The sequence below is a fragment of the Bactrocera neohumeralis genome, chromosome 6 (assembly GCF_024586455.1).
Source record: "Bactrocera neohumeralis isolate Rockhampton chromosome 6, APGP_CSIRO_Bneo_wtdbg2-racon-allhic-juicebox.fasta_v2, whole genome shotgun sequence".
Taxonomy (NCBI): Eukaryota; Metazoa; Arthropoda; class Insecta; order Diptera; family Tephritidae; genus Bactrocera; species Bactrocera neohumeralis.
This window is the reverse complement of record NC_065923.1, coordinates 69437395-69462682: the sequence shown is the minus strand read 5'-3', so window position 1 is coordinate 69462682 and position 25288 is coordinate 69437395. Positions and strand designations below refer to the sequence as shown.

At 36.3% G+C, this 25288-nt stretch overlaps 3 protein-coding genes and 1 long non-coding RNA gene across 7 annotated transcripts; 1 reads left to right on the top strand and 3 right to left on the bottom strand.

The window, feature by feature from the left end:
* Positions 1-351: 351 nt before the first annotated feature.
* LOC126761034 (insulin-degrading enzyme) lies at positions 352-24896 on the top strand. The gene is made up of 18 exons (XM_050476921.1): positions 352-707; positions 834-989; positions 1151-1285; positions 1436-1706; positions 1782-1887; positions 2008-2130; positions 2192-2394; positions 2477-2562; positions 2682-2796; positions 2870-3007; positions 3075-3281; positions 4598-4948; positions 5009-5240; positions 5308-5514; positions 5575-5732; positions 23317-23451; positions 23520-23729; positions 24601-24896. The coding sequence occupies exons 1-18, from the start codon at positions 625-627 to the stop codon at positions 24829-24831; spliced, it is 3147 nt and encodes a 1048-aa protein (XP_050332878.1). The 5' UTR covers positions 352-624; the 3' UTR covers positions 24832-24896.
* LOC126761035 (proline-rich proteoglycan 2-like) lies at positions 7989-8706 on the bottom strand. 4 transcript variants are annotated; one of them, XM_050476926.1, is made up of 3 exons: positions 8580-8706; positions 8326-8506; positions 7989-8253 (listed from the first exon to the last, which is right to left on the bottom strand). In XM_050476926.1, exons 1-3 carry the CDS (start codon positions 8631-8633, stop codon positions 8066-8068), a joined length of 423 nt encoding a protein of 140 aa, XP_050332883.1. In that variant the 5' UTR covers positions 8634-8706; the 3' UTR covers positions 7989-8065. The 4 variants fall into 4 exon arrangements, with proteins under 4 accessions (XP_050332883.1, XP_050332882.1, XP_050332881.1 ...); XM_050476925.1 differs by having other exon boundaries at positions 7989-8397; positions 8470-8506; XM_050476924.1 differs by having other exon boundaries at positions 7989-8325; positions 8398-8506; positions 8580-8705.
* Positions 11993-12471, bottom strand: LOC126761036 (uncharacterized). Its single transcript, XM_050476927.1, has 2 exons — positions 12349-12471; positions 11993-12265 (listed from the first exon to the last, which is right to left on the bottom strand). Exons 1-2 carry the CDS (start codon positions 12400-12402, stop codon positions 12071-12073), a joined length of 249 nt encoding a protein of 82 aa, XP_050332884.1. The 5' UTR covers positions 12403-12471; the 3' UTR covers positions 11993-12070.
* Positions 15363-15856, bottom strand: LOC126761038 (uncharacterized). Its single transcript, XR_007667305.1, has 2 exons — positions 15702-15856; positions 15363-15565 (listed from the first exon to the last, which is right to left on the bottom strand). It is a non-coding gene; the product is annotated as an uncharacterized LOC126761038 (long non-coding RNA).
* Positions 24897-25288: the final 392 nt, after the last annotated feature.

The window sequence follows — 25288 nt, the reverse complement described above, 5'->3', positions numbered from 1 at the left end:
AAACCTCATAATATTTCATATTAATATCGTGTCTGAATTTCATGTTGACTGAAGCAAAATTCATAATGTTTTTTAACCGATTTCTCGAACAATACGTTTTTTCCTTGAACTTAACTTCCCCCTTAAATAACGATTATATAATAATCTCTTTACTCTCCACCACCCTGTAAGTTATTATCGTCTTTTTAAAATTAATTAACGTGTTTTTCTCATTATCAATATGATATATCCGCTTAATTTTTCAATTCCATTTAATGCCGATTTCTTTGCCGTCATTTCATTTCCTTCACTTTCATCAGCTGTTTGCGTTTCATTTAAATGTCAAATTTGACAGCTTTCAGAAACAACTGATTGTCATTGCTAATTGCTAATTTATAAGATCCAACTAAAATCACGATTTGAGTGAGGGGAGCGATTAAGTAAGCAGAATTTTCCACGATTCCAATAGCGGTGGAGTAGGAGAAGATTGTGTTGTGGCAGTAAATTGTTAGCACAGCAAATTGCCAACAGCATAGTTAATTGGTGTTTTATAAAAAAGCAAATTTTACCGAAACAAAAGTACAAACCTAGTGGTTATTATAGAGTACATAGGAAGTGGAGCAACAACAATTTTATAGAACATTAATGTTTATTAGACAAGCCTTAGTATTATGCTGTAGACAACAACTGCAGACCCGATCAATAATAAGCGCAAACAACACAAAAAGGTATGTACGTGTTAATCCGGGTGCATGGCATTATAATCATTGTAGTATGTTGAATGTAGATACATATTTATATACATATACATATTTTTATATGCGAATTGCTATTGTATTTCACAACATTTTTAGCGTTTGGGCAAACTCAAGTTTATTGTTTACGCGTGCTGAATCAAACTTCATATTCCAGCGTAAAATGAGCGCTTCAAGCACTGCGGCGGCAGGCGAATCAAGTGGTCTTAATAAGATGCCACTAAAGAAACCACAAGAGATAGAAGCTATAGTACGGTGAGTAAATATGTATGTAATAAGTTTATGACTCGGCACTCGCGCAAACGCAATGACTTAATGCATATTGATTACAACAACAAAAAAACATTAAAACAGCAATGCACGTACAAACCAGTTATGCATGCTCATATATAATTTTTTCACCTTTATTTACGTAGTTTAAATGATATTACCAAATCCGAGCAAGACACAAGAGACTACCGTGGTCTGCAACTGGAAAATGGTTTGAAGGTACTACTGATCAGTGATCCCAAGACGGATGTTTCGGCGGCAGCGCTGGCAGTACAAGTAGGGTGAGTAGAATTATGAACGCAAAGCATTGGAATATATTTTGTCCATACAAACTTTTTAAATTTTTTTGTTAATACAATTTTTTTAAATTTTTTTGTTTATACAATTTTTTAAATTTATTTGTTTATACACAAATTTTGTCGCACATGCAGCCATATGTCCGATCCCGATAATCTACCCGGTTTGGCGCATTTTCTTGAGCATATGCTGTTTTTGGGCACCGAAAAGTATCCACATGAGAATGGCTATACCACCTATTTATCGCAAAGTGGTGGCAGCAGCAATGCAGCTACATATCCATTATATACCAAGTATCACTTTCATGTCGCACCAGATCATTTGGATGGTGCACTCGATCGTTTTGCGCAATTCTTTATAGGACCGTTGTTTACAGCCAGTGCTACCGAGCGTGAAATTAATGCGGTAAGCTGTTTATTATACAAATTATAAATAATAATATCTTCTAAACTAAATTATATGCTTGTTCTATATATAAAGGTCAATTCAGAGCATGAGAAAAATATACCAAGCGATTTATGGCGCATTAAGCAAGTGCATAAACATTTAGCAAAACCGGATCACCCATATTGCAAATTTGGTACTGGTAAGTAATGCTATAATGAAATACCAATATATAATTAATGTAAGCAAGCTGATTTGTTATCATTAGCACATACCAAATTTGTTTTTTATTAAAAATAATTAAATTTCTAACCTCTAACAGGCAATAAAGCAACACTCCATGACATACCCAAATCAAAGAACATTGATGTGCGTGAAGAACTTTTAAAGTTTCATAAGAAATGGTATTCCGCGAATATTATGAGCTTAGCGGTACTAGGCAAAGGTAAAATATAAAAAAAAACTCGCATGACATTATTACAATAAAATCTATTAATTTTTTTCAGAGTCACTTAACGAGCTCGAAGAAATGGTCATTGACAAGTTCTCCACTATCGAGAATAAAAATGTTGAAATACCAACATTTGAGCCTGAACCCTTCTCGGAGGATAAATACGCGCGCAAAGTGCATATTTTACCAATAAAAGACTTGCGCTCTTTAACAATCAGCTTTACAACACCCGATCTAACAGAGTTATATAAATCAGCGGTTGGTGAAACTATATTATATTAAATGCAATTATGAAATTTACAATAATTTTATTTATATATATTTTTTTACGCAACTTTAGCCCGACAGCTATCTCTCGCACTTGCTTGGGCATGAGGGAAAAGGTAGCATACTCTCCGAACTGCGTAAATTGGGTTGGTGTAATGAGTAAGTAATAAACTAAAGCCATTTTTTACTTATGAAGGGTATTCTAGTTTCAGTGCAACCGAAGTTAACGTTTTTTCTTATTAACTTATTCTTTATTATTTTTTCATTTTAATATTTAGTCTAATGGCTGGGCATCAGAATACATTAAACGGTTTTGGTTTCTTCGAGATCGTTGTTGATCTCACGCAGGAGGGCATGGAGCATGTTGATGATATCGTCAATATTATTTTCCAGGTGCGTAAACAGTTTATAAATAAAAATTATAAAAGAATTTTCAAAAATTATTTAAATATTATAATTATTTTAGTATTTGTCAATGGTGCGCAAGGAGGGTCCAAAGAAGTGGATTTTTGATGAATATGTTAAAATAAATGAAATACGTTTCCGCTTCAAGGACAAAGAGCAGCCAGAAAATATGGTCACAAATGCAGTTTCCGCAATGCAGGTGAGTAGTTAGCGAAATATAAAACATGCTAAGCTTATAACCTGAAAATCAAACTTATATTCAATAGATTTATCCACTTGAGGAAGTGCTTACCGCACCATATCTAAGCAATGAATGGCGTCCAGATTTGATTACTAAACTGCTTGATGAGCTCGTGCCGGAAAAATGTCGCATCGTGCTAATTGGCCAAAGTTACGAGCCATTGTGTAACGAAATCGAACCGTATTACAAAACTAAATATGGCTCATACAAAATTGAAGCCGAGACATTGCGGGTGAGTAGGCGGCAAACACACACGAACATAATTTGTATACTCTTGCAACATTTTGCTATAGTTTTTAATAGTTTTGTTCAACTAACGGTTGTTTGTAGCACCTACAACTAAATGAGACACATACATATAAGGTTGTATATGTATAAATGATCAGGATGACGATACGAGTTGAAATCCGGGTAATAGTCTGTCTGTCCGTCCGTCTCTCCGTCCATGCAAGCTGTAACTTGAATAAAAATTAAGATATATTGATAAAACTTGGTACACATGTTCCTTGGCAAAAAAAATTTTGAAATCCATATCTCGAAACTCGCCGACCGGTACAACGGTTGTCGAACTTCCAGGAGACTTTATACCGCATTTATGGCCCATATGCGAGTTATCTTATTAAAATTGAGAGAGCGTGTTTTTCTTATAGCGGTGCATCTTTGTGCGTAGAATAAATAAAATCGAGTCAAAACTCGCCCTAGACCCGATATAACTAACAAGCTTTATGTACCTGAAGGTACTTTCCAGGTTTTAATCTTTGCAAGTTCCAAAAGTATGAAATGTTAGCTTATACCCGAACTTAGCTCTTCCTTACTTGTTTTTTTTATAATTCCTAAGCTCAAATATTTTTTTACAATTCCTTAATTAACATTCATTTTTTTCATAATACATATATATTTTTTAATAATTCCTAACTTCAAATATTTTTTTTTATAATTCTTAACCCTAAATATTTTTTAATAATTCCTAACCTCAAATACTTTTTTTATAATTCCTAACCTCAAACATTTTTTCTAATTCCCTAGACCCCATATAACTAACAGCCCTTATATACCTGAAGGTACTTTCCTGGCTTTAATCCTTGCAAGTTGCGAAAGTATGAAATGTTCGGTTATACCCGAACTTAGCTCTTACTTACTTGTTTTTCTTTGTTTTTATAATTCCTAACTTGAAATATTTTTTTATAATTCCTAACCTTAATTTTTTTTATAATTCCTAACCTTAATCTTTTTTTATTATTCCTAACCTCAAATGCACGTATTTTTTTTTTATAATTCCTAACCTTAAAATTGTTTTTTTTTTTATAATTCTTAACCTTAAAATTTGCTTTTTTTTATAATTTTTAACCTTAAAATTTGTTTTGTTACTCCTAACCTCAATTTTTTTTTTTATAATTTCTGAACTTAAAATTTGTTTTTATTTTATAATTCCCAACCTTTAATTTTTTTTTACAATTCCTTACCTAAAATACTTTTTTATAATTCCTAATCTTTAAATTTGTTTTTTTTTTTTGTATAACTCCTAACCTCAATTTTTTCATTCAACAGCGCTGGGAAAATTGTGGTCTCAATGAAAACGTTGCGCTGCCGCTACCAAACGCTTTTATACCTACAAATCTCGATTTGGCGCCAGAGGATGCGGACTTATCGAAACATCCTATCATTATAAAGGACTCGCCAATCTTACGAGTGTGGCATAAACAAGACAACCACTTTTTGAAGCCGAAAGCCTGCATGACTTTTGACATGTCCAATCCAATTGCCTATCTCGATCCGCTTAATTGTAATTTGAATCAGTTAATGGTTTCACTGCTCAAAGATCAGTTGAATGAATATTTATATGATGCAGCTTTGGCGGGTTTAAAACTACAAGTGAACACCAAGTCGTCGGGAATCGAGGTTTGTGCGCATGCTAAACATTTGAAAATAAAATATATATAAATATATGCTTTTCTGCAGTTTTCTATACGTGGTTATAACGACAAGCAGCTGGTATTGTTAGAAAAAGTGTTGGATCATTTATTCGATTTCAAAATCGATGAGAAACGTTTTAATATATTGCGCGAGGATTTTATACGCTCGCTCAAGAATTTTAAGGCCGAACAACCTTATCAGCATGCCATTTATTATCTGGCTTTAATACTTACCGAGAACGCTTGGGCCAACAGCGAGTTGTTGGATGCGATGGAATGTGCGTTAACTGATTTTATATTAAAAATTATATAAACTAAATAATACTACTTTTTTTGTATGCATAGTGGTTACCTATGATCGTGTCGTAAATTTTGCGCGTGAATTTTTCCAACGCCTGCACACGGAATGTTTTATTTATGGCAATGTGACCAAGGCGCAAGCACTGGATATTGCGGAACGTGTCAATAAACGTCTGGAGAAAACCAATTCGATTGTGTTGCCGCTTTTGGCACGGCAGATGCTCAAGAAACGGGAGTACAAATTGTGTAGCGGTGAGTGGACAGTCAAGACATTTTCTGGAAATTATATATAGTTGCTAATTGTCTTTACAGGTGACAGCTATTTGTTTGAGAATCAAAATAAGTTTCATAAAAGTTCTTGTTCACAACTGTATTTTCAATATGGCCCACAAACGGATCGTTCCAATATTATGTTAAATTTAATTGCGCAAGTTTTATCGGAGCCATGCTATGACGTCTTGCGTACAAAGGTGAGTGTTTAAAAAATTGAATATTTATGAGTTCGAAATTGAAGGGAAACGTTATTTTTTAATTACAAATTGTAAAATATATGTACATATGTATATACTGAAGTAACATCTATATAAATGTAAGCTTTTATTACTACGAAGATATGTGCTTGAAGACCAGTGTAGAAAGAAGACTTTGAAAATTATAAAAAGTGACAGAAATGCAGAGTCTGTTGAAATCTATTGCAAGTGAAAAATAAAATTATAAATATTAAAGAAAAAATTATTTACGGGCGATCTGAGGTCGTGAAGAGTAAGAGGAGGGGCATGGTTGAATTTTTAAGGGCTAAAACTGGTTTGGCTCATTACCGGCAAAACAACTTACTACTGTTGAGAAAGCTTATAGGTCAAAGTTGCATTAATGCAGAGATCTACAACTTTTGTATTTCCAACTTTTTCACATAACCTCAAAAATTATGTGAAAAATTCAGATATTCAAGTTTTTGGTTTTTATCTTGTAGATCTTGTTTTAGAGAAAAGATCTACAACTTTTGTACTTCTAACTTTTTAACATAACCTAAAAGATTCAATTATACAAGTTTTGGGCTTATTATTTTTATCTTGTAGATCTTGTTTTAGAGTAAACTTATGACATATAAATGCAAAGATCTACAACTTTTGTATTTCCAACTTTTTCACATAACCTCAAAAATTATGTGAAAAATTCAAAAAAAAATCCCAGTTTTTTTTGTTATTTTTTGTTTTTTTTTTATCTTGTATAAAAAATTTCTTTAACGAAATCTGTTGAAAACTTAACTTCTTGTGTTCCCAACACATTAAATTTTGTATATAAAATTTTAAGTAGGAAACCATATTTCGATTTAAAGTAAAAAAAAAAAAACAATTTTCAATCAAAAATTCTTTGTATTTGCTGAAATCTCTACTTTTTGATGGTATATAAAATATACACAAATATATATACATTGCTATCGTCCGTATATTTTATTTTACTTTGAGTTTTTGTTATTTTAGCTTTCCTTTGCAATGGTTTTCATGCTACTTTTTATAATTTTTTTCTTCAAAAACTATCTACCCTAATCTATTGACATTTTTTAGCTCAATTTTCAGTTGTAATGCGTTTTTTCTATGATATTTTTCGCTTCTTCAATGCTGTAAATCAGATAACTATGGCATGCGCCTAAAAGTAGGCAATATTTCTGTGGGCGGCTTATTCAAGGGTCATATATAATATACATACATATGTAAATCCACTTATATGCCTCATCCTTGTTTAACACTTGTCCGTCTAAGACCATTTTTATGTTCCTCAAGTGCGTTCGGCAGTTGAGCGGCTTAATGATGATTGTAAGCCAATGTACATAAATATTTATGTAGGTTAGTTAATAAAAATATGAAAAAATACAACAAAATATTAAAAAGTGGCTTAGTAACTAGTTATAAAAGTTAATATTTCCAAAAGTGATCTAACAACTTAATATTTGCTTGATTGATCGGTTGAAAAGTGTGGGGTGTGAGCGTCAGTCCGCAGTCGGTCGCTCTTAGGCTATCATAAGGCTCATTGTGCTCGCGGTGGTAACTAAAATAAGCCTTAACTCAATGGATTTGGTGAAAATCCTGATTTTGGGAATTGTGTTCCCAACTGGCCAGCAGCAGAAGATTTTTGAACTTGCTGGATAGAGCAAAAGCCCACTTGGTAACTTATGTTACATCCGCAATTTCGGTTTGAAAGGCTGTGATGCAGTAATTTGGTTTAAAGCTACCTTCTGTGTATAGATTATTACAGAAGCAGCCCGCTCTTGTTTCAGGTTTTGATCCGTTGGTGAATATGCAGATTTCGTCTTTGGTTCTGTCGATCATAGAATCATTGGTACATTCTATTGGGGAATGAAAACGTTTTATTTAATTCCTCATGGATCTCCCTTCTCGATCGCATCGTCCAATTAGCCCGAGTTCATTAACAAGGTCGAGTATGATACCATACTCGTTGTGACGCCGAGTCTGACTCCAATGGGCTAAAATCATGAGCCGACTAGTTGGTTGGATGACACATGTATGGAACCAGAAGACCATGGGGGCTTGTAAACCCCACAATATATTTACACTATAGTCACATTTTTGTATTAATTTTAATGCATTTTTTTGAGAAAAGTATTTCACCTAACTGGATCACCACGTGATGTCTATTATTTCTCGTTGCTACATGAGTATTATTAACTAATTCTATTCACCGTTTTATAAAATAAGAGAGCCAAAAAGTTTTTGTTTTGCTGCACTGATATTTTTTTATTATCGAAGAATTTTATATCCCAATATTATCCATTCATTTTGGTAGACTATTTCGCACCACCTTGACCTTGAGCACCACCCTGTGCTCCTGCGCTTCCACCAATGCTGAATCCCATACCAGCACCCATCGTACCCCCCATACCACCACCTGGCGGTCCTTGTGGTGGTCCTTGAGCGGCACGACGATAGCGACTCTCTATGGCAGGCTTTTGAGGCGCTTGTGGTACTCCTTGTGGTGGTCCTTGAGCGGCACGACGATAGCGACTCTCTATAGCTGGTTTTTGAGGCGCTTGTGGTACTCCTTGAGGTGGTCCTTGAGCGGAACGACGAGTGCGACTCTCTATAGCCGACTTTTGTGGCGCTTGTGGTACTCCTTGAGGTGGTCCTTGAGCGGCACGACGATAGCGACTCTCTATAGCGGGTTTTTGTGGCGCTTGCGGTACTCCTTGAGGTGGTCCTTGTGGTATGGGCTCAGCATTTGTCGTGTACTGTAAAGCGAATTAGGACTTCATATTATTGATTTTCTTTATGATTAAAAAGGTTGAACGATTTATGACATACCAACAATGCTGCCAAAGCACAGAAAACACAAGCGGTCAAAATGAATACGCGCATCTTTGCTTCAAGAACCGGTCTGTACTTGCTTGAACTGTCGTTACTTGAATACTACTTTCCCAATGACTGCGCCAACCCAGTTTTTATAGTTCTACTACCAAATAACAATTTTCCATAGTGAAGATAGTATCTTATATTGAAAGTATATTTGTTTTTAAATTCAACACGCAATGCCGTTTCGTTCGAAATGCAATTATTGGTATATAATTTGTTGAAAATTATGAGAACAAATTTTTAAAAACTAATTAAGTGATAATAATCGAATATTTGTTTAATTGTCACAAATTTAGGTGCATTAAATTTTCAATTCAATTCTTCATAATATACATATTTTATGAGCAGATTTCAATATACGCTGAGAAAAAAGCGCTTTAAATTTCATTTTAGAAAACTTGAGTAACAGCGGCAAAACGGGTTAATCAAGAAGCTTTCAGTTTAATAATGAATTTAATAATTATTTAATTAGTGGAAGGTAGTAATTTTAAAGCTTTTTTCAAATGCTTCAAAATTACAATTTAAGTTACATAAGCAAGAGCTTTCAAAGCTTGGGACTATATATTTATACCCGATGGAACGCGCTGCCTGGGAGCAAAACTGCAAAAGTCATGTGCAAAACGGTAGATACAGAAGTACTATACACAAAATTCCTATTGCTACTGAATAGAAGAGACTATAGGAACATGATGAGAACTGTCTTGAGGCGACACACGCCCACAGAATGGGGCTGACAGATCGAGAAGACTGTAGGAAATGTCTAGAACAGGGTACCAGGGAAACAATAGAGCATGTTTTGTGCACTTGTGCCGCATTGGCAAGACTACGCTGTAAGCATATGGAATCCCCATGGTATGATACATTGGAAGAGGTATCGATAGAGAGACCGCAGAGTCTGTTAAATTTCGTGTAAAGCGCAGGCGTCCTAAAGGATGACTACTCCTCTTGGTCATAGCAACTAAACTCCACCCGGTATCGCAAAAGATCAAACTGGTCTATACGTGGCTTATTAGTCTACCAGACTAACCTAACCTAATCTATACTCTGAACAGGTTATATAATTTTTGCTACGATGTAATACCCAGAACTAAACAACAGTTGTTGAAATTTAGATGAGTACCTGCCGTTGACGGCCTAACCTCACGGTGCTCATTCAAAGTCTATAATATCAGTTCAAGCTGAGCATTATAGCGCAATTTCTGACAAAATTATGCTGAACTATGCGCATATTGAATTTTAGTCGCCACTTACGACAGGCATACCTTACCGCGGTCAAATTTACCCCCTGCCCGCTGGGGAAACCCGCAACGAAACGTCGGATACAAACTGACCAATCATAATCAAAACAAACATGCTATAAGGCATGCAAACAGTGTGCTATCACACGACCTTGGTGGACAATCGACCGGCCCAAAACGTGAAATTATCTGCTGACCGAAGTGTTCTCTCAATAAATCCATTGATTGATGCGATGTGTGGGAAATGGCGCCGTCTTGTTGAAACCAAATTTCGCCAAGATCACAAGCTTTAATTTCAGTCATCAAATAGTCAGTTATCATAGCGCGATAACGGTCACTGACGGTTACGTTCTCACAGGCATCATTTTTGAAGAAATTCCACCGACCCACAAACCACATCAAACCTTTGTTTTTTTCTGGATGAAATGGCTGCTCCTTAATTTCTTCAGGTTGCTATTCGACCCAAATGCGGCAATTTTGCTTGTTTACATACCCATTGTGCCAGAAATCGCTGAACAAAAATTGGCTCGAAAGCATTGGATCTTCTTGGAACTTTTCAAGGTCCCATAGAGCGAAGCCATGACGCTTGGGAAGGTTGAGCGGCTTCAGTTCTTGATCAAGTTGTATTTTATACGCTTTCAATTTAATATCTCGACGTAAAATGCGCTGAGTCGTTCCATACGTCAGTCCGAGTTGCGGCGAACGGCTCTAAATCGACTTCCCACAGTCTCGGTGTACACTCTTTGCTACCGTTGCTATATTTTCTTCAATGTGTGCTGGACGTGGTCTATTCGATCGAATATTATCCAATAATGAAGGCTGCTAAATTGGCAAACATTGGCCGGATAAAAATGTGTGTCACTTGGTGTTATCGGAATTGTCGGAAAAAGGAACTATATGGCCTAAAAACAGTATGATTGTATATTCTTTGATGTTATTGTTGTAGCGTCAGAAAGCATCTCTTAAGTAATTAGGAAGAATGCTGCCGAGTTGTCAGTCCTTGGTCGGATGAAAATCCGCGTCCGTTCCGGTTACGTAGACCCGACTGTCGTGGGGTATAAACTCTTTCACTAATACTGTCGTGCATATTTTTAAAATGACTTCAAAGATAATCTACCTTGAACAGTTAAGATTGTTCTAAACGGAAAATGTAATCTAACAAAGCTCTGTGTCGGTATCTCCACAAGAGCCCAACAGAGGACCTCCACAGTTCATAGGAGCTCAAGGAGGCAGCATGACTCCCTTTCTGATAAAAAAAATACAAAGTTGGTCAAAAATATTGATAGCTGCTTCGAGCAAGGTAGAACAGAGGGTTTGTCAAACAGCACTAGCCAATGGGTATTCCTGTGAGAACATTTCACGAATCATCTGTCAAGCTGATTCGAACCATTATGTAAGTCGCTAGTAATAAAGTACTATATTACTAAACACATGACTTATGTCTTGACTTCTCGACGAGTACTTATACTTTTTATACCCTGAACAGGGTATATTAAGTTTGTCACTAAGTTTGTAACACCCAGAAGGAATCGTCGGAGACCCTATAAAGTTATATATAAATGATCAGTATGTTGAGCTGAGTCGATTTAGCCATGTCCGTCTGTCCGTCTGTCTGTCTGTATATATACGAACTAGTCCCTCAGTTTTTAAGATATCGTATTGAAATTTTGCAAACGTCATTTTCTCTTCAAGAAGCTGCTCATTTGTCGAAACGGCCGATATCGGAACACTATAACATATAGCTGCCATACAAACTGAACGATCGGAATCAAATGCTTGTATGGAAAACTTTCACATTTGACAAGATTTATTAACGAAATTTGGTATATGTTATTTTCTAAGGCAACAATGTAATCTCGGAAACAAGTTCTTGTAACAACTTGTTCAAGATTTATTAACGAAATTTGGTATATGTGGCAACAATGTAATCTCCGAAGAAATTGTTCAGATCGGTTAACTATAGCATATAGCTTCCATACAAACTGAACACATAGTTACTAAGAGAAATGCACCTGTGAAGGGTATTTAGCTTCGGTGCAACCGAAGTTAACGTTTTTTCTTGTTTTGGTTTAAATATAAAATTAAGGATTACATCAGTATTTGTGAGCAATAATTAAATAAAATATCTTTAATTGTTTCTGCGCTGCTCTGTTTTATTGCTTTATATGTCTACAAATTGCATAAAATATATAGCTATATGCTCCATTAATGACCACCCTGACCCTGACCTTGTGCTCCTCCACCCATATTAGCACCCATACCAAATCCCATTCCGGCACCTGCGCCACCTCCAGCACCGCCACCGCCACCGCCTTGTGCCGTGCGACGGAAGCGACCGGTTAGACTCTTACCGCCACCAGGCATTTGTGGTCTTTGCGGCATTTGAGCATGTGCTGAGGACTGAAAAATGAATCAAATATGGTATTAGGTATTAGGAAAAATGAAAGTGCAGGAACAAGTCCTTTTTTAGTCCCTACACTCACCAACATAACCGCCAATACGGTGCAAAGCAAAGCAATCAATACTATGAATTTCATAATTCCGGTAAAAGCTTGACTTTGTTAGGGAGTAGTAAATTTAGAACTACACATTGACGTTGTCCACAGTCACTTTTTATAGTTTAGTTTCTGAACAAAATGGTATTGTGAAGATGCAATCGCATTGGGTCAGAGTAATCATGTAATTATGATTTGTTTACGTTTTGTCAAGAAATAATTGCCTGTGATTTTTCTATTGACATGCAAAGTGTAATTGGTCGGATGATCTTGATAAGGATCTGAAATAATAGTTATTTTTAAGGCTGTTATATAACTTTTCTTAAAAAAAACGTTAAATGGAAATGTTGTGGAAAAAAATTTACCATAAATGCCATTCTCAACAAAGTTTAAGGGGCTATACCAGGTGACACTTTCAAAAAAAAATTTTTTTTTTGCTTTTTCGATAACTTATATATTCAAAAATATCCTGCGAAATCGGCGAGGTCGTATTTTAAATAGTTTTTGAATGGCAGCGTTCTAAATAGCGACCGCTCAGAGGTGCAAACATATATAAGTGAAACTTAAACTGATAGAAATGGTCTGACCGAAATACTGACAGTATTTCTTGAAATGAATTTACCAGCGGTTGGTTCTCCTAATTTCTTGAAAGACAACTGGCAAAATATGGTTGTATACCACTCATAATTTACTGTTCTGCATTGTTCCGGTGGTATGTTTGCGACATGATCAGTTTCTCCAAAAAACCAGCAACCATTTGTTAGAAGCATTTCGTGCTTTTATTGAATGCGGCTTATCTGGAAACAACCACACAGTCGCCTGTTCTTCACTTTCGGGCTGATGCGCGTAATTCCATGATTCACCACCTGCCGATGTCATGGACTTGTTTCGTTTGTTTTAACATTTCTCTCGACCAATCGACACGTGACAACGTGAACAATTTTTTTTTTACACTCAAATGTCTATGCAATATTGTTGTACTCTTGTATTGTTGTCTCTAGCTCACGATAGGTCATATGACAATCTTGCAATATCAGTTTAAGCACAGCATCAATAGTTTCCAGTTCAACAACTGCTTTGCTGTCATGAAATTTGTCTTGGAGTGTTCTACGACTTCTATTTAATTCATCATACCATCGATAAACACTGGTCCTTGCTGAAGCTTCAATGCTAAAAATTTAATAAAGTTCCTCTATGCACTGTTGCTGAGTTAATCCACACCGTAAATTGCAAAAAATAATCGCGCATAAAAGTGTTCCGAAATCCAATTTTTGACCGAAATGAAAATTTTAAGTTACTGTAAACAACACAATATGTTTGACATCAAAAAGGTCGAACCTTACTTTAAAGTTACCAGATTGCAGCACTAGTGTTGTCAATTCTCGACATAAAAGAGAAAAGCTACGTATAATAAGTGACATTAAAGTCCATATGTTTCAATAAAATTCTCTTGGGTAGTAATATACTGATTTAAGCGATCTTTCAGCTTTCTAATACGAATCATACTTGACAGTTTTAAAATTGTAGTCAGTCGTGCAATCAGCAAACGCATTCTTTCATAAGATTTGAGACCAAATATCCAAGGTTAAATAGTGAAGCGAAGAATAAAGCTAAGAGAGTTTCTGAACGAGCTCGTTGTTGAAGTAAATAAATAGAAGTGTATTTGTCGGTACTTATAGTGAATCGTCATTAAATGGTTAGCGCACCACTTCTCACCTCACTTTTGTAGATAAAATTTCAAAATCAACTAGCAGTTTGATAACAGCGGTTCCGACAAAATACCAGCTTTTTAGGGAGAAAAGACATCAGGTAGATATCTTAAAAACTGAGATACTATTTTGCGTATGTACAGATAGTTAAATCGATTCAGCTAAACGCGCTGATCTCCGTCTTTTCCTGCTGGACATCTTCTGGGAACAATAGATTAGATAACATTAGGTTGTCAAAAAAGTCTTGCGGTATTTTTTAAATTTTTTTTTTCTACTATGCCGGTCTCTTTCGACCAATTCAGCGATTTTATCGCAATTTTCGACGACAGGCCTTCCGCAGCGTGGCGCATCTTCGACCACCTCTACACCAGAACGAAAACGTTGAAACCATCGTTGTGCGGTGGAAATGGAAACTGTATCGGTTCCATAAACTGCACAAATTTTATTGGCGGCTTGAGATGCATTTTTGCCTTTATCGTAGTAGTACTGTAAAATATGCCGTTTTTCTCTTTATTTTGCTCCATGTTTGCGACGCTATCAACGCTGCAACTAGCGAAAATACCGCAAGACTTTTTGACAACCCATTGTATTACATATTCTAGTTGTGGAATGAAGACAATGAAACTGTATGAGACAGGCGACCAAGAAATTATTATTGTCAAACATGCACCAACTAGCCCGCAAAGAATATTGGGGATTGTTTTAAAAAGTACCATACACTGTAAAATTATAAACAATAAAATATTGATTTTTCTACAAATAAACATTCTTTGATTTCAACCAAATCATATCAGTCCAATATCATTATAATACGTTACTTAGTTCTAAAATTATAATAAATTATACGAGGGTCTGTAAATGTTTGTTGCTGCTGTAAAGTGGCGCTAAGTAGCTGATAGCCAACGTCCAAAATCGTGCGGAGTGCAAAGGGTTAAGGTTAAAACTCCTTGACTCCCTCTCTTTCTAACTAGCTGCGGTCGAAAACAAGGTATAGCCGATTTGTGGCGTACTAAAGACGAATAATCAATTGACGAAGGTTTAAACCATCTACAGCTGCTTTTTTGGACCACAACGGCACTGTTTGTAATAGGCTAAGTGTGCTACGCCAAAGGGAAATTGGTCTTAATACCTTACATTACACCAGATTAACCAAACTCGCCATTTTATTCGTTGCTTTGCTCTTCCTCTCTAATTAGTACACCATAATATAGGGGTCCCACTAGTTTTATTTCGTTGCTCATACCATAAGAATAATGAACAAAAAAAGTACACAATTAAATTAAAAACTCTCAATATATTTCTGTACTGCTCTGTTTTATTGCATTAAATATTTTAACAAGAAAAAATTAAGAGCCACCCTGACCACCGCCTTGTGCTCCTCCTCCCATATTAGCGCCCATGCCAAAACCCATACCACCACCAGCACCACCACTTGCACCGCCGCCACCGCCACCAGGCATTTGAGGCATTTGCGGCATTTGAGCATTGGCTGAGTACTGGAAAATAATATAATATTAAATATAAAAAGTTAGGCTAGTAAGTTGGATATTTTTGATTATTCGTGCAAATAGATAAAAATTATAAAAAAGTCGTTCAGATCGACAAAATCCTTTCTTCAATCCTTTGACTCACCATCATTGCCGCCAATACCGTGCAAATCAAAGCAACCATTGCTATGCACCTCATCTTTCCAGCAAAATTCGTTGACCTTTTTGAACAGTAGTGAATTACAAACTATCTTGGTCTAATGTCAGCACAACTCATTTTATAGTTTACCTGCTAGAAGTTTTAGTTTAGACTACATATAGAGAAAATGACACCTCAATAATTTATATAAACACGATAAAATGATTTTTTTCCGTTTTGTAAAAGAATAATTGCTTGTGATTCTGTACTGTAACATGCAATGCTGATTTTCTCTCCAACAAATCTTGATAAAAAATGTTTAAACCGCTGTATTGTTATTAGCATTTTTGTAATTTTTATTCCCTTAGTTTAAATCAGTCGCGAAGATATAAATCCGAATATATTTATTATAATATTTATAGTATATAGTTAGTAGTTCATTTCAAGCTAAACAGCTTTGAACGAGTTCAGTTCGGTGTTTAGCGCACCAGTCGCTTTTTCTCATCGTTGGTTGATGCAAATATGTAACACCATGTCCGCTCCGCAGCCTCCACCAAGTTGGTGGGACCGGAACCCTTTATTGGGGTAGGTCCACATACCATAAAGGAGCTACTTCGCAGGGAAGAAGGAGTGGGCAGAGAGGAGCATTGGCGGCAAACGCGTGGTATGAGACATGCCAAGTTGCTAATGGGAGGATACAATCTAAGCAGGTTCAAGGCTATAATAAACCTCCCCAGGAACAAACTCAGGCTACTGGTCGCATGGTATACCGGCCACTGCAAGCTGAATAGGCACCTGTACAACATGGGCCTATCCTCTTGCATTAACTGCCGGTTCTGCGACTTGGAGCCTGAAACCCCGGAGCTCCTGCTGATTGACTGCACAGCAGTCTGTAGACGCAGGACTAAGGCCCTCGGATCAATGCTTCCGGATAGGGATCGCATAGCCTCACTAGCGCCCAGAAGTCTATTGAACTTCATCGATGCGCTGGGGCTAGGTGAGTCTATGTAGGTTAGGAGAGGGCACAATAGACCAAAGGTCGCGGTGCATTCCTCGTATTAATCAATCAATCAATCAATCAACACCATGTGAAATCAAGAACTAATCAAATGGGTACTTTCAGCGTAGAAGCCAGGTTTCGCACTTTCCGTTGTACCACTAGCATATGAAATACTCACTGGACTAGAGACATTGACCTTTGCTACATCCATCCTATATCGATTTTATTCTGTCTGACGTTCGATAAACTTCCTGCAATCTAGTTTTGAAACAGGCTATACTTTGGGTTAGACAAAGGTCGAAGTCCATTAAGAGTATTTCATTTGCTAGTTTGTAAGTTTGTAGAAAAATGTTAAGTATGTCGTTTCTTTCTTTCTCACCGAAGTTCTTAATTATTCATCAATATTTATTTAGTCGCTTTTAAAGTAATCCTCACTAGCTGTAACACACTTATGCCAGCGATTTTTCCAGTCCTCGAAACAGCTTTCATAAGCACTTTTTGGGATGGCCTTCAGCTCCTTCAGCGAATTTCGTTTTATCTCTTCGATCGACTGAAAACGGATTCCACAGAGTGGCTATTTCAGTTTATGAAACCAGTAAAAATTACGTGGAGCCACAACAGATGAATACGGTGGTTGATCGATGGTATTTACTGCGTTTTTTGCTTTAAATTCGGTCATAATTATGGATCGATGCGATGATACATTATCATCGTGTAAAATCCATGAATTGTTCTTCCACAATACCCGCCGTTTCCGACGAATGTTCTCTCGCAAACGCCTCAGTGCGTCCGAATAGAACTCCTTATTGATCTACTGTCGGTCTCTTTTTGAAAAAAATCAGCTTAATCGTAACCAAATATCCACCAAAATCATTCGAACGTCTCGCGAGAGATGCCGGGCTCGCTTTCCATCTCTCTAACACTTGCCTGATGATTTTCAAGCACCAAATCCTTAAAATTTTTTTTATATTTTCATCAGTTGAAAAGGTCGAAGGTCGTTCAGCACGAGGCATGTCTTCAACGATCTCTCGACCGACTTTAAAGTCTTTGTACCACTCGTAGGTTTGTACTTTCGATAAAATTGAAGCACATTCATACATTTTTTTGAAATATCATTTACCTGGAGAATTTAATTACTATTTCCGAATGCTTTTTTGTCCCAATGTACTTGGTTTAAACAGTACGAATCGGTTGCATTGACAAGAAGAAAGACTATGCTTTGTCGCTGATATTTGATGTGAATTTATTTCTGTTATTACTGATCACATATTTTATATGATGTCTAAGTGTTCACGTTAAATATTTGAGTTGCTGACCTCGGATGGTAAGCTTTTCAGTAGTTACTTTTCAAGTGTAGAATTGAAACTTCATTGTCCTTTTCAATATACAATTGTTGTCAAAAGTATTGTAATATTTTATTGCTTCAAATATTCAACCTTGTCCACTTCCTTCACCGCCTGCTTGACCACCCATATTTGCGCCAAAACTGAAACCCATTCCACCAGCTGCACCGCCACCGTCCTCTTGCGCAGCACGACGATTCATATATCTCTTGGGTTGGATTTGAATCCTTGGTCTTTCAGTTGTAATTGGTGTTTCAGCATTGCATCGGTGCTGCATAAAGTAGTTTGAGTTGTTAGTAGATGCTACTTGAAATTTCAACTATTTTTTCTTCATTTTATTTACCATCATAATGCTCAATACGGTGCAAATAGCAGCAATTAGCATTAGACGACGCATATTTTTGAAACAGATTTTATTACTTCGTAATGCTGCAGAGCCAATCCAATACTACTTTTTGACGATGCTACCAAAACATTTTATACTTAGTTTCGCTTTAGAGTTTATATGGATATAGTATTTGCAACAAATTACCGGAGATAAAAGGTAATTTGTTTAAAATTTGCAATAAAATTTTTTTACAATTTGTATGCGCTTTGTATACAGAAATGTAATACCGTTTTGTTTAATTACATGATGTTAATTACATGATTACATTATGTATAGTACATCTTATAGTATCTTTTATTTTATTTTAATTTTTTTTTGGAGAAATTTATCCACTAAAATTATTACTACTAATTGAATACCTATTTTTTAAAACCACTATGGAGGAATGCTTGAAGCCCAGGGTTACCTTTCAAGGGATCATGGATAGAGTGAATTTCACTGTATTATTTTTTTTTTTTTTCAAAAATAAAAAAAAAACAAATAACAACTCTAAAGTCATTCGAAGAGAATTTGTTTAAAATGACTGCAATTTTCGGAAGATTTTGATAGCGTTTGTTAGTTGAAATACTGCATTTAACTGTCTTGTAGAGTGCATCAAAATGCTAAACAGTTTTGCCATGCAAAACAACATTTAATTAGTATGGATCTCTGTGCATGAAGACATCAAAGGTAATCAACTTACCAACCTCCTAGTAAAAGAAGCTATAGCAACAATGCAAATACACGCGAGATTGAAAACAGAATCTTCGGTCGTCGATCTGCTCCCAACACTCGCTGCGTCCGAGAGAGATGAGTCCACTTCCATGCCCGTTTGGGCTTCTGTTCGCTTTTCTTTTATCGCAACTGGAGGCTGTGAGACATGCGCTCCGGCATCGGTCGGAAGGATCTTAAGAGCCGCCATCTCAAATCCTTAACTAATGGCGTCCTTGGAGTCGGACCGACGGACTCCTTGTTCAGGAGAGTAAGCACTTGCCGATATGGTTCATCGGTTTTCTCGAGCTTTATAACTCTCCAGACACGAGTCAGGAGAGACGGAGTGCAGTAATGCAGCTTCTCTTTTATCTCCTCAGGGGGGAAGGTTTTGAACGGGCGCATTGGAAGTGTCACCTTCTGGATCCCTTCCAGACCTCTCCAACCCTTGCTACCTCTTTTGAGCAGCTATTGGATGCCGTAGTGACATCCCGCATTCTTACACCTTGAAGATGTACTGTGGTTTCATTTGACCATCTTAATATAAAGCGGATATAGCGCCGCGACCCGCTACTACTCGTGGGAGACGGTTTCATCTTCCCCGCAACGATCGCATACCTTGAGTTCTATTAAGTCAGCTCGTTTAGCGATTTCGCTAAACGTTGGTGCTGCTCCAGAACGAGGCTTCTTACCGAGCATGGATTCCGTCTCATGTGACTTCTGTCTCTCAACTCACTCGAGCCTGCTGAAGTACCGTCCAATGCCTGATTTTTACCGAGGCTTTTAGCCCTCTTAGATTCCATTGCTAGTTCTGGTGATTCCACTTCGCAATTCCGTCTTACCTACATATCAATTTGGAGATTTTCCTGCTGCCCTTCATAGAGTCCGATTCCGTCGCGCCAGGCAGGGACCCAATCGAGACACTGTCCAATTTTAAGGACGGTTTCGACCTATTTCCCACCACATCCCTTTCGTTCTTTTTGTTTTTACTATGCATGTCTATTGGGTCCATATTCAGGGCCGTTATCCATCTCCCGAAAGGTATTCACATTAATTAGTATTTATTTACCAAGGTGAACGACAGTTCTCGGTGACATATTCTCTTTTCTCTTTACAAAAGCGACCAGCAATATAAGCTAAAGTGAACGTCATAACGAGCAATTGTCTGTTTCACTTGTTCCATACAGCAGATCTGTTGGATGGCGGTAATGTTGAACTTATATCAAGCAGACAAGCAAAGGCAGCATTTCAATCGTAGCCCTAGAGACTTTTGTTACGGTCGTCTTCAAATTATGGATCGTCTAAAGCATTGACTTCGATTTCATTACAGTTGTTTATCTTCGTACCGGGTTCTAAGGTCAACATCTAACACCATGAATTAAAATTTTTTCTTTAAAGCGTTCATAAATCAAACTGTTTGCCCCATAACAAAACTCGGGTCAGACTGTGCACAATTTTAGCTTCAAAAAATAGCCTGCAACCTACTGCCATGGATTGTCCAGGCTAAAGTTTACTCACTTTCAATCTAAGGCACCACACGTGAGGGTTACAACCACACCTATCACGCCGATTATGAGCGAACGTGTGAAGAAATTAAAGATATCATAAATAAACCTTCAATCCCTCGGGTGCTATTGAATTTTGGTACGATAGGCAATAGCTTTATATTTGTCTAAACTTGTAATTAATAGAAAGTAGCATGCTTCGTTTAAACAGTCGAGTCGGGTAGGCTGAAAAGCAGAAAATCACTCAATAGACTATACTTGCCGCTGATATATAGCGCGATTATAATGCTTTAATTATTATTCACTTATTTTGTAAGAGATATTTGTAAATTTTCATGTATTTGAGTTTGTGCGTTCGTATGATGAACTTTACTTGATATAGTTGTTACGTTTTAAGTGTCGAATTATTTGAAGTTTCGTTTTACTTTTCCATATGAAATCCTTGTCAAAAGTATCGTTTTGTTTATTGCTTCAAATATTCAATGGCCACCTTGTCCACTTCCTTCACCGCCTGCTTGGCCACCCATATTTGCGCCGAAGCCAAAACCCATGCCAGCACCAGCGCCACCACCTGCACCGCCACCGCCACCTGGCGCAGCACGTCGACTCATGTATCTCATGACTTGAATGGACATCTCTGGATTTTCCGTTGTAACTGGCATTTCAGCATTGCATCGATGCTAAATAAAGTAGTTTGTGTTGTTAGTACGAGTATATGCTACTTGAAATCATTATTATTTTTTTTTTTATTTACCATCATAACGCTCAATACGGTGCAAAAAGCAGCAATTAGCATTAGCCTACGCATATTTTTGGCACAAATTTTATTACTTCGTAACCCCGTATAGTCAACTCTATACTACCTCTCGGCGATGCTACCAAAACTTTTATAGTTTCGCTTTGAGGTTTATATTTCCTACAATATTTGTAAATTTTATCTCTGATAATTTGTTAAAAATTTGCAATAAAATGTGTTACAATGTGTACGTGACTTGCGTACTGATATTCAATACACTTTTGGCTAATTACGTGATCTTAATTACATGATTACATTATATGGTACCGTTCACTTTACAATTTGGAGAAATTAGTCCACTAAAAGTATTACAACTATTTGAAAGGATAAGTTTTAAAACCGCCATAGACGAATCCACAGCGACCATATTTACAAACTGGACGAAAGAGTACAGACTTGACCTTAATATTGCAGTCGATGGCGTCAAAATTTCGATTGTCAATAATCCTAAGATTTTAGGTGTAACTTTTGATAGTCTATGCTCCTTCACTCCTCATATGACCGCGATTATCGCCAAAGTACAGAGCCGCAACAAAATCCTCAAGTCGCTAGCCGGCAGCACATGGGGAAAGGACAAAGAAACGTTGTTGGCAACTAAAACTTCAATTATGTCGACGACATTAGACAGCACGCCGACCAGACTTCGGACGCGACAAACTTCCAACAAGCACTGAGCGCTCATTCACAGTGGAGCCATCAAGACCTTCACCGACTCCCTTCCAGTGAATGGCGTACTCGGAGTCAAACCACCACCCATCACAGACGAAGAACTCGAGTTGCCGCTAGAAACGAGTGTGACCCTTGCGCAGCTTCGTTCTGGAAGCAGGATAAATTTCTACTTATCCAGAATAGACCCCGATATATCCAATATATGTCCTGCGTGCAAAGAGTGCAATTTTTTTTATAAAATTCTAAATCTTAAATTTTTGTAAACCTTATAGTTTTTCCAAAAATTATATTCTATAGATTTCTATAGATCTATGTTGGTTCTACGGCTGTGCGCCAGTGATACCATAATCGCAAGGAGGAATAGTCAGGCTATCGGCACAGTGAATCTGATGATAGATCCAGATCCAATAATCCAGGAGCTTCACTAAGCCTCCTTCAACTGCGTTAAATGAAATGCTATAATAATAGCAGTAGGCATAATGGACCCGCCGTGTATTAATCTACTTTAATCTAATCTGATACGATATTTCTAGTCATTTACTTTTTATACCGCGAAAATTTGACACAACCTCCAAAAGAAACATCGAACTCCCTATAGACATATGTATAAATTATAAGCGTAAAGAGAGCAGGCGATGTAGCCATATCCGTCTGTCTGTCTATATATACACCAGTTAAGGGACCAGTTAAAATCATCTCCTTATGTGGCAAACTTTTTTATTTGATTATTTGATTACGGATTTTTTTTTTGTATTTGTAAAGGGTATTCTAGTTAACTTTTTTTCTTGTTCTTTACTCTTTTTTAAAACACATTAAAAATAAATATACCAATATTAATTACTTCGTCAATTACTCGTGTGAATTACATTGCCATCATTAGTTAATAAATAAAAAGCCGCATTGAAAATTTGCAATCAAAAATATTCAAGGTGTCGCTAGTAAACAAACAACAGTTATGGTGCTTTGTTTAACAATTTTGTTGACAAATTGTATAAAGTAATCATGAGTTATCAATCTGGTTGCTAATGCAACAGAAATCTATAAATGATGATGTACGAACATGCTAAAAAATCATTTGAGGTTATGAATAATTTGTATTGTATGTTTGTACATATATTTGAAAGGAAAATGTATTAAATTTACTACACAATTTATGCATCATAATACTGCTAAAATATCTAATTAATTAATACTAATTATTCACTTAAATAAATAAATTATCTATTACAGGAACAACTCGGCTACATAGTCTTCAGCGGCATACGCAAAGTAAACGGCGCTAATGGCATACGCATTATAGTACAATCCTCAAAGCATCCATCGTTCGTCGAGGATCGCATTGAAAGCTTCTTGGAGAATTATTTGGTAAACAACTAAAAACTTAAAAAAAAAATTTAAAGAATTTTAAAACTAATTTTTGCTCTTTTGTACAGCAAACCATGGAAGAAATGCCGTTGGATGAATTTGAACGCCATAAAGACGCTTTAGCATTGAAAAAATTGGAGAAAGCCAAAAATGTTACACAACAGTTCCATCAATTCTATAATGAAATCTCTGTGGGACAATATCATTTCGAACGCGATGAAGCGGAAGTGGCGATTTTGCGTAAAATTACGAAGGAGGAGTTTTTGGAGTGCTTCAAGGTAGGTTTCTAAGTGGAGGAAATTTGTGAAAGAAAAAAATGTATTTAAATAATGGAAGCAGAATGTATGAGAAAAGAATCTAGTGAAAATACGGAAATATAAAGACGGAGGGCCAGTATTTGTATAGTGTTACCAGAGCCATAAAGATAGACCGGGCCCGAGGATGAGTGTTGTGTTTTTTTGGAGAAAAAATTTGCTATAGAGCAAAGGACCCCCCTGAGAACTCTGAATCCGTAAGGAATCATCATATTTTTATAGTGTTACCAGGGCCATAAAAAGAAAACCAAGGACCGGGGATGAGTGTGGTGAATTTTTAGAGAAAAATATTGTTATAGAGCACCGGACCTTCCTGAGAACTCTGAACCCTGAAGAAATCATCAGATTTTTATAGTGTTACCAGGGCCATAAAAAGAAAACCAAGGACCGGTGATGAGTGTAGTGAATTTTTTGAAAAAAAAAATTGTTATAGATTACCGGACCATCGTGAGAACTGTGAACCCGAAATCATCTCCCATTTTCTTTCGTTCACTGAATGTTACAAAACAAACATCTTGGGATACAAGAGTCGGTATGCGCATAAAAAAGGTTGTTTTTTGTGGTTTTCAGTAAGCACTGTCTCTATATACATATGTAATTCCTTATTTGGAACTTAATATATCCACCCTGAAAGAATTGTCCGCGATCTTCAATTTTCTTTCGTTAACTGTGTGTTACAACAATATCTTGAGATACAGCGGTCGGTAGACCCATAAAATGTTGTTTTTGTTGTATTCAATAACCACTGTGGGCAAATTCTTTATATAATTTCTTATTTTGTAGCTAATGTATGCTTATAACAAAATAATGAGTCCTCCTCTCACTTATTTGACAGAGCTTTATCACTCGTGACGGCCCCGAACGCCGCGTACTCTCCGTGCATATTATCTCTACACAAACAAATGAAGTGGATAACGAAACCGACGCGGCCGAACCAGAAATAACAAACATGGAAAGACACGTGAAAATCACCGATTTGGAAACCTTTAAATCAAGCAAAGAATTATATCCAATTTGTTTGCCAGTATTGGATATTAAAGCGAAAGGGGCTCGTAGTAAATTATAAATATTTTGAAAAAGATAAAAATAAATAAATAACTTACAAACATGTATACAAAACTAACAACAACACTTTATTGGCTAAATTATTCGCTTTTAATTATTAAGAAAAAGGAATAGCAAGACAAAAAGAAAAAAAGCAAGAACAACAACAAGAAATATTGGTTAAACTAAAGCTAACTGTTGATTTCGGTGAGTTGCATTATTTTATTTTTTATTTTTAATTTTTTATTATTTAAAATTTTTTTTTTTAATTTTGTGCTAAAAACCTAGTTATACAATTATTTTTTTTTTAATATTTCATACATTTATTAAGCTACCATTGCTTTCACACATTTACACACATGTTTAATGGTTATGTACCTCAAGTCCGCTTGCTATAACTAAATTTAATCAATTAATAAATATTTAAAATGCAAATTTTCATCAAGTTATCAATTAAAAGTCGTAAAAAAATTTATTAA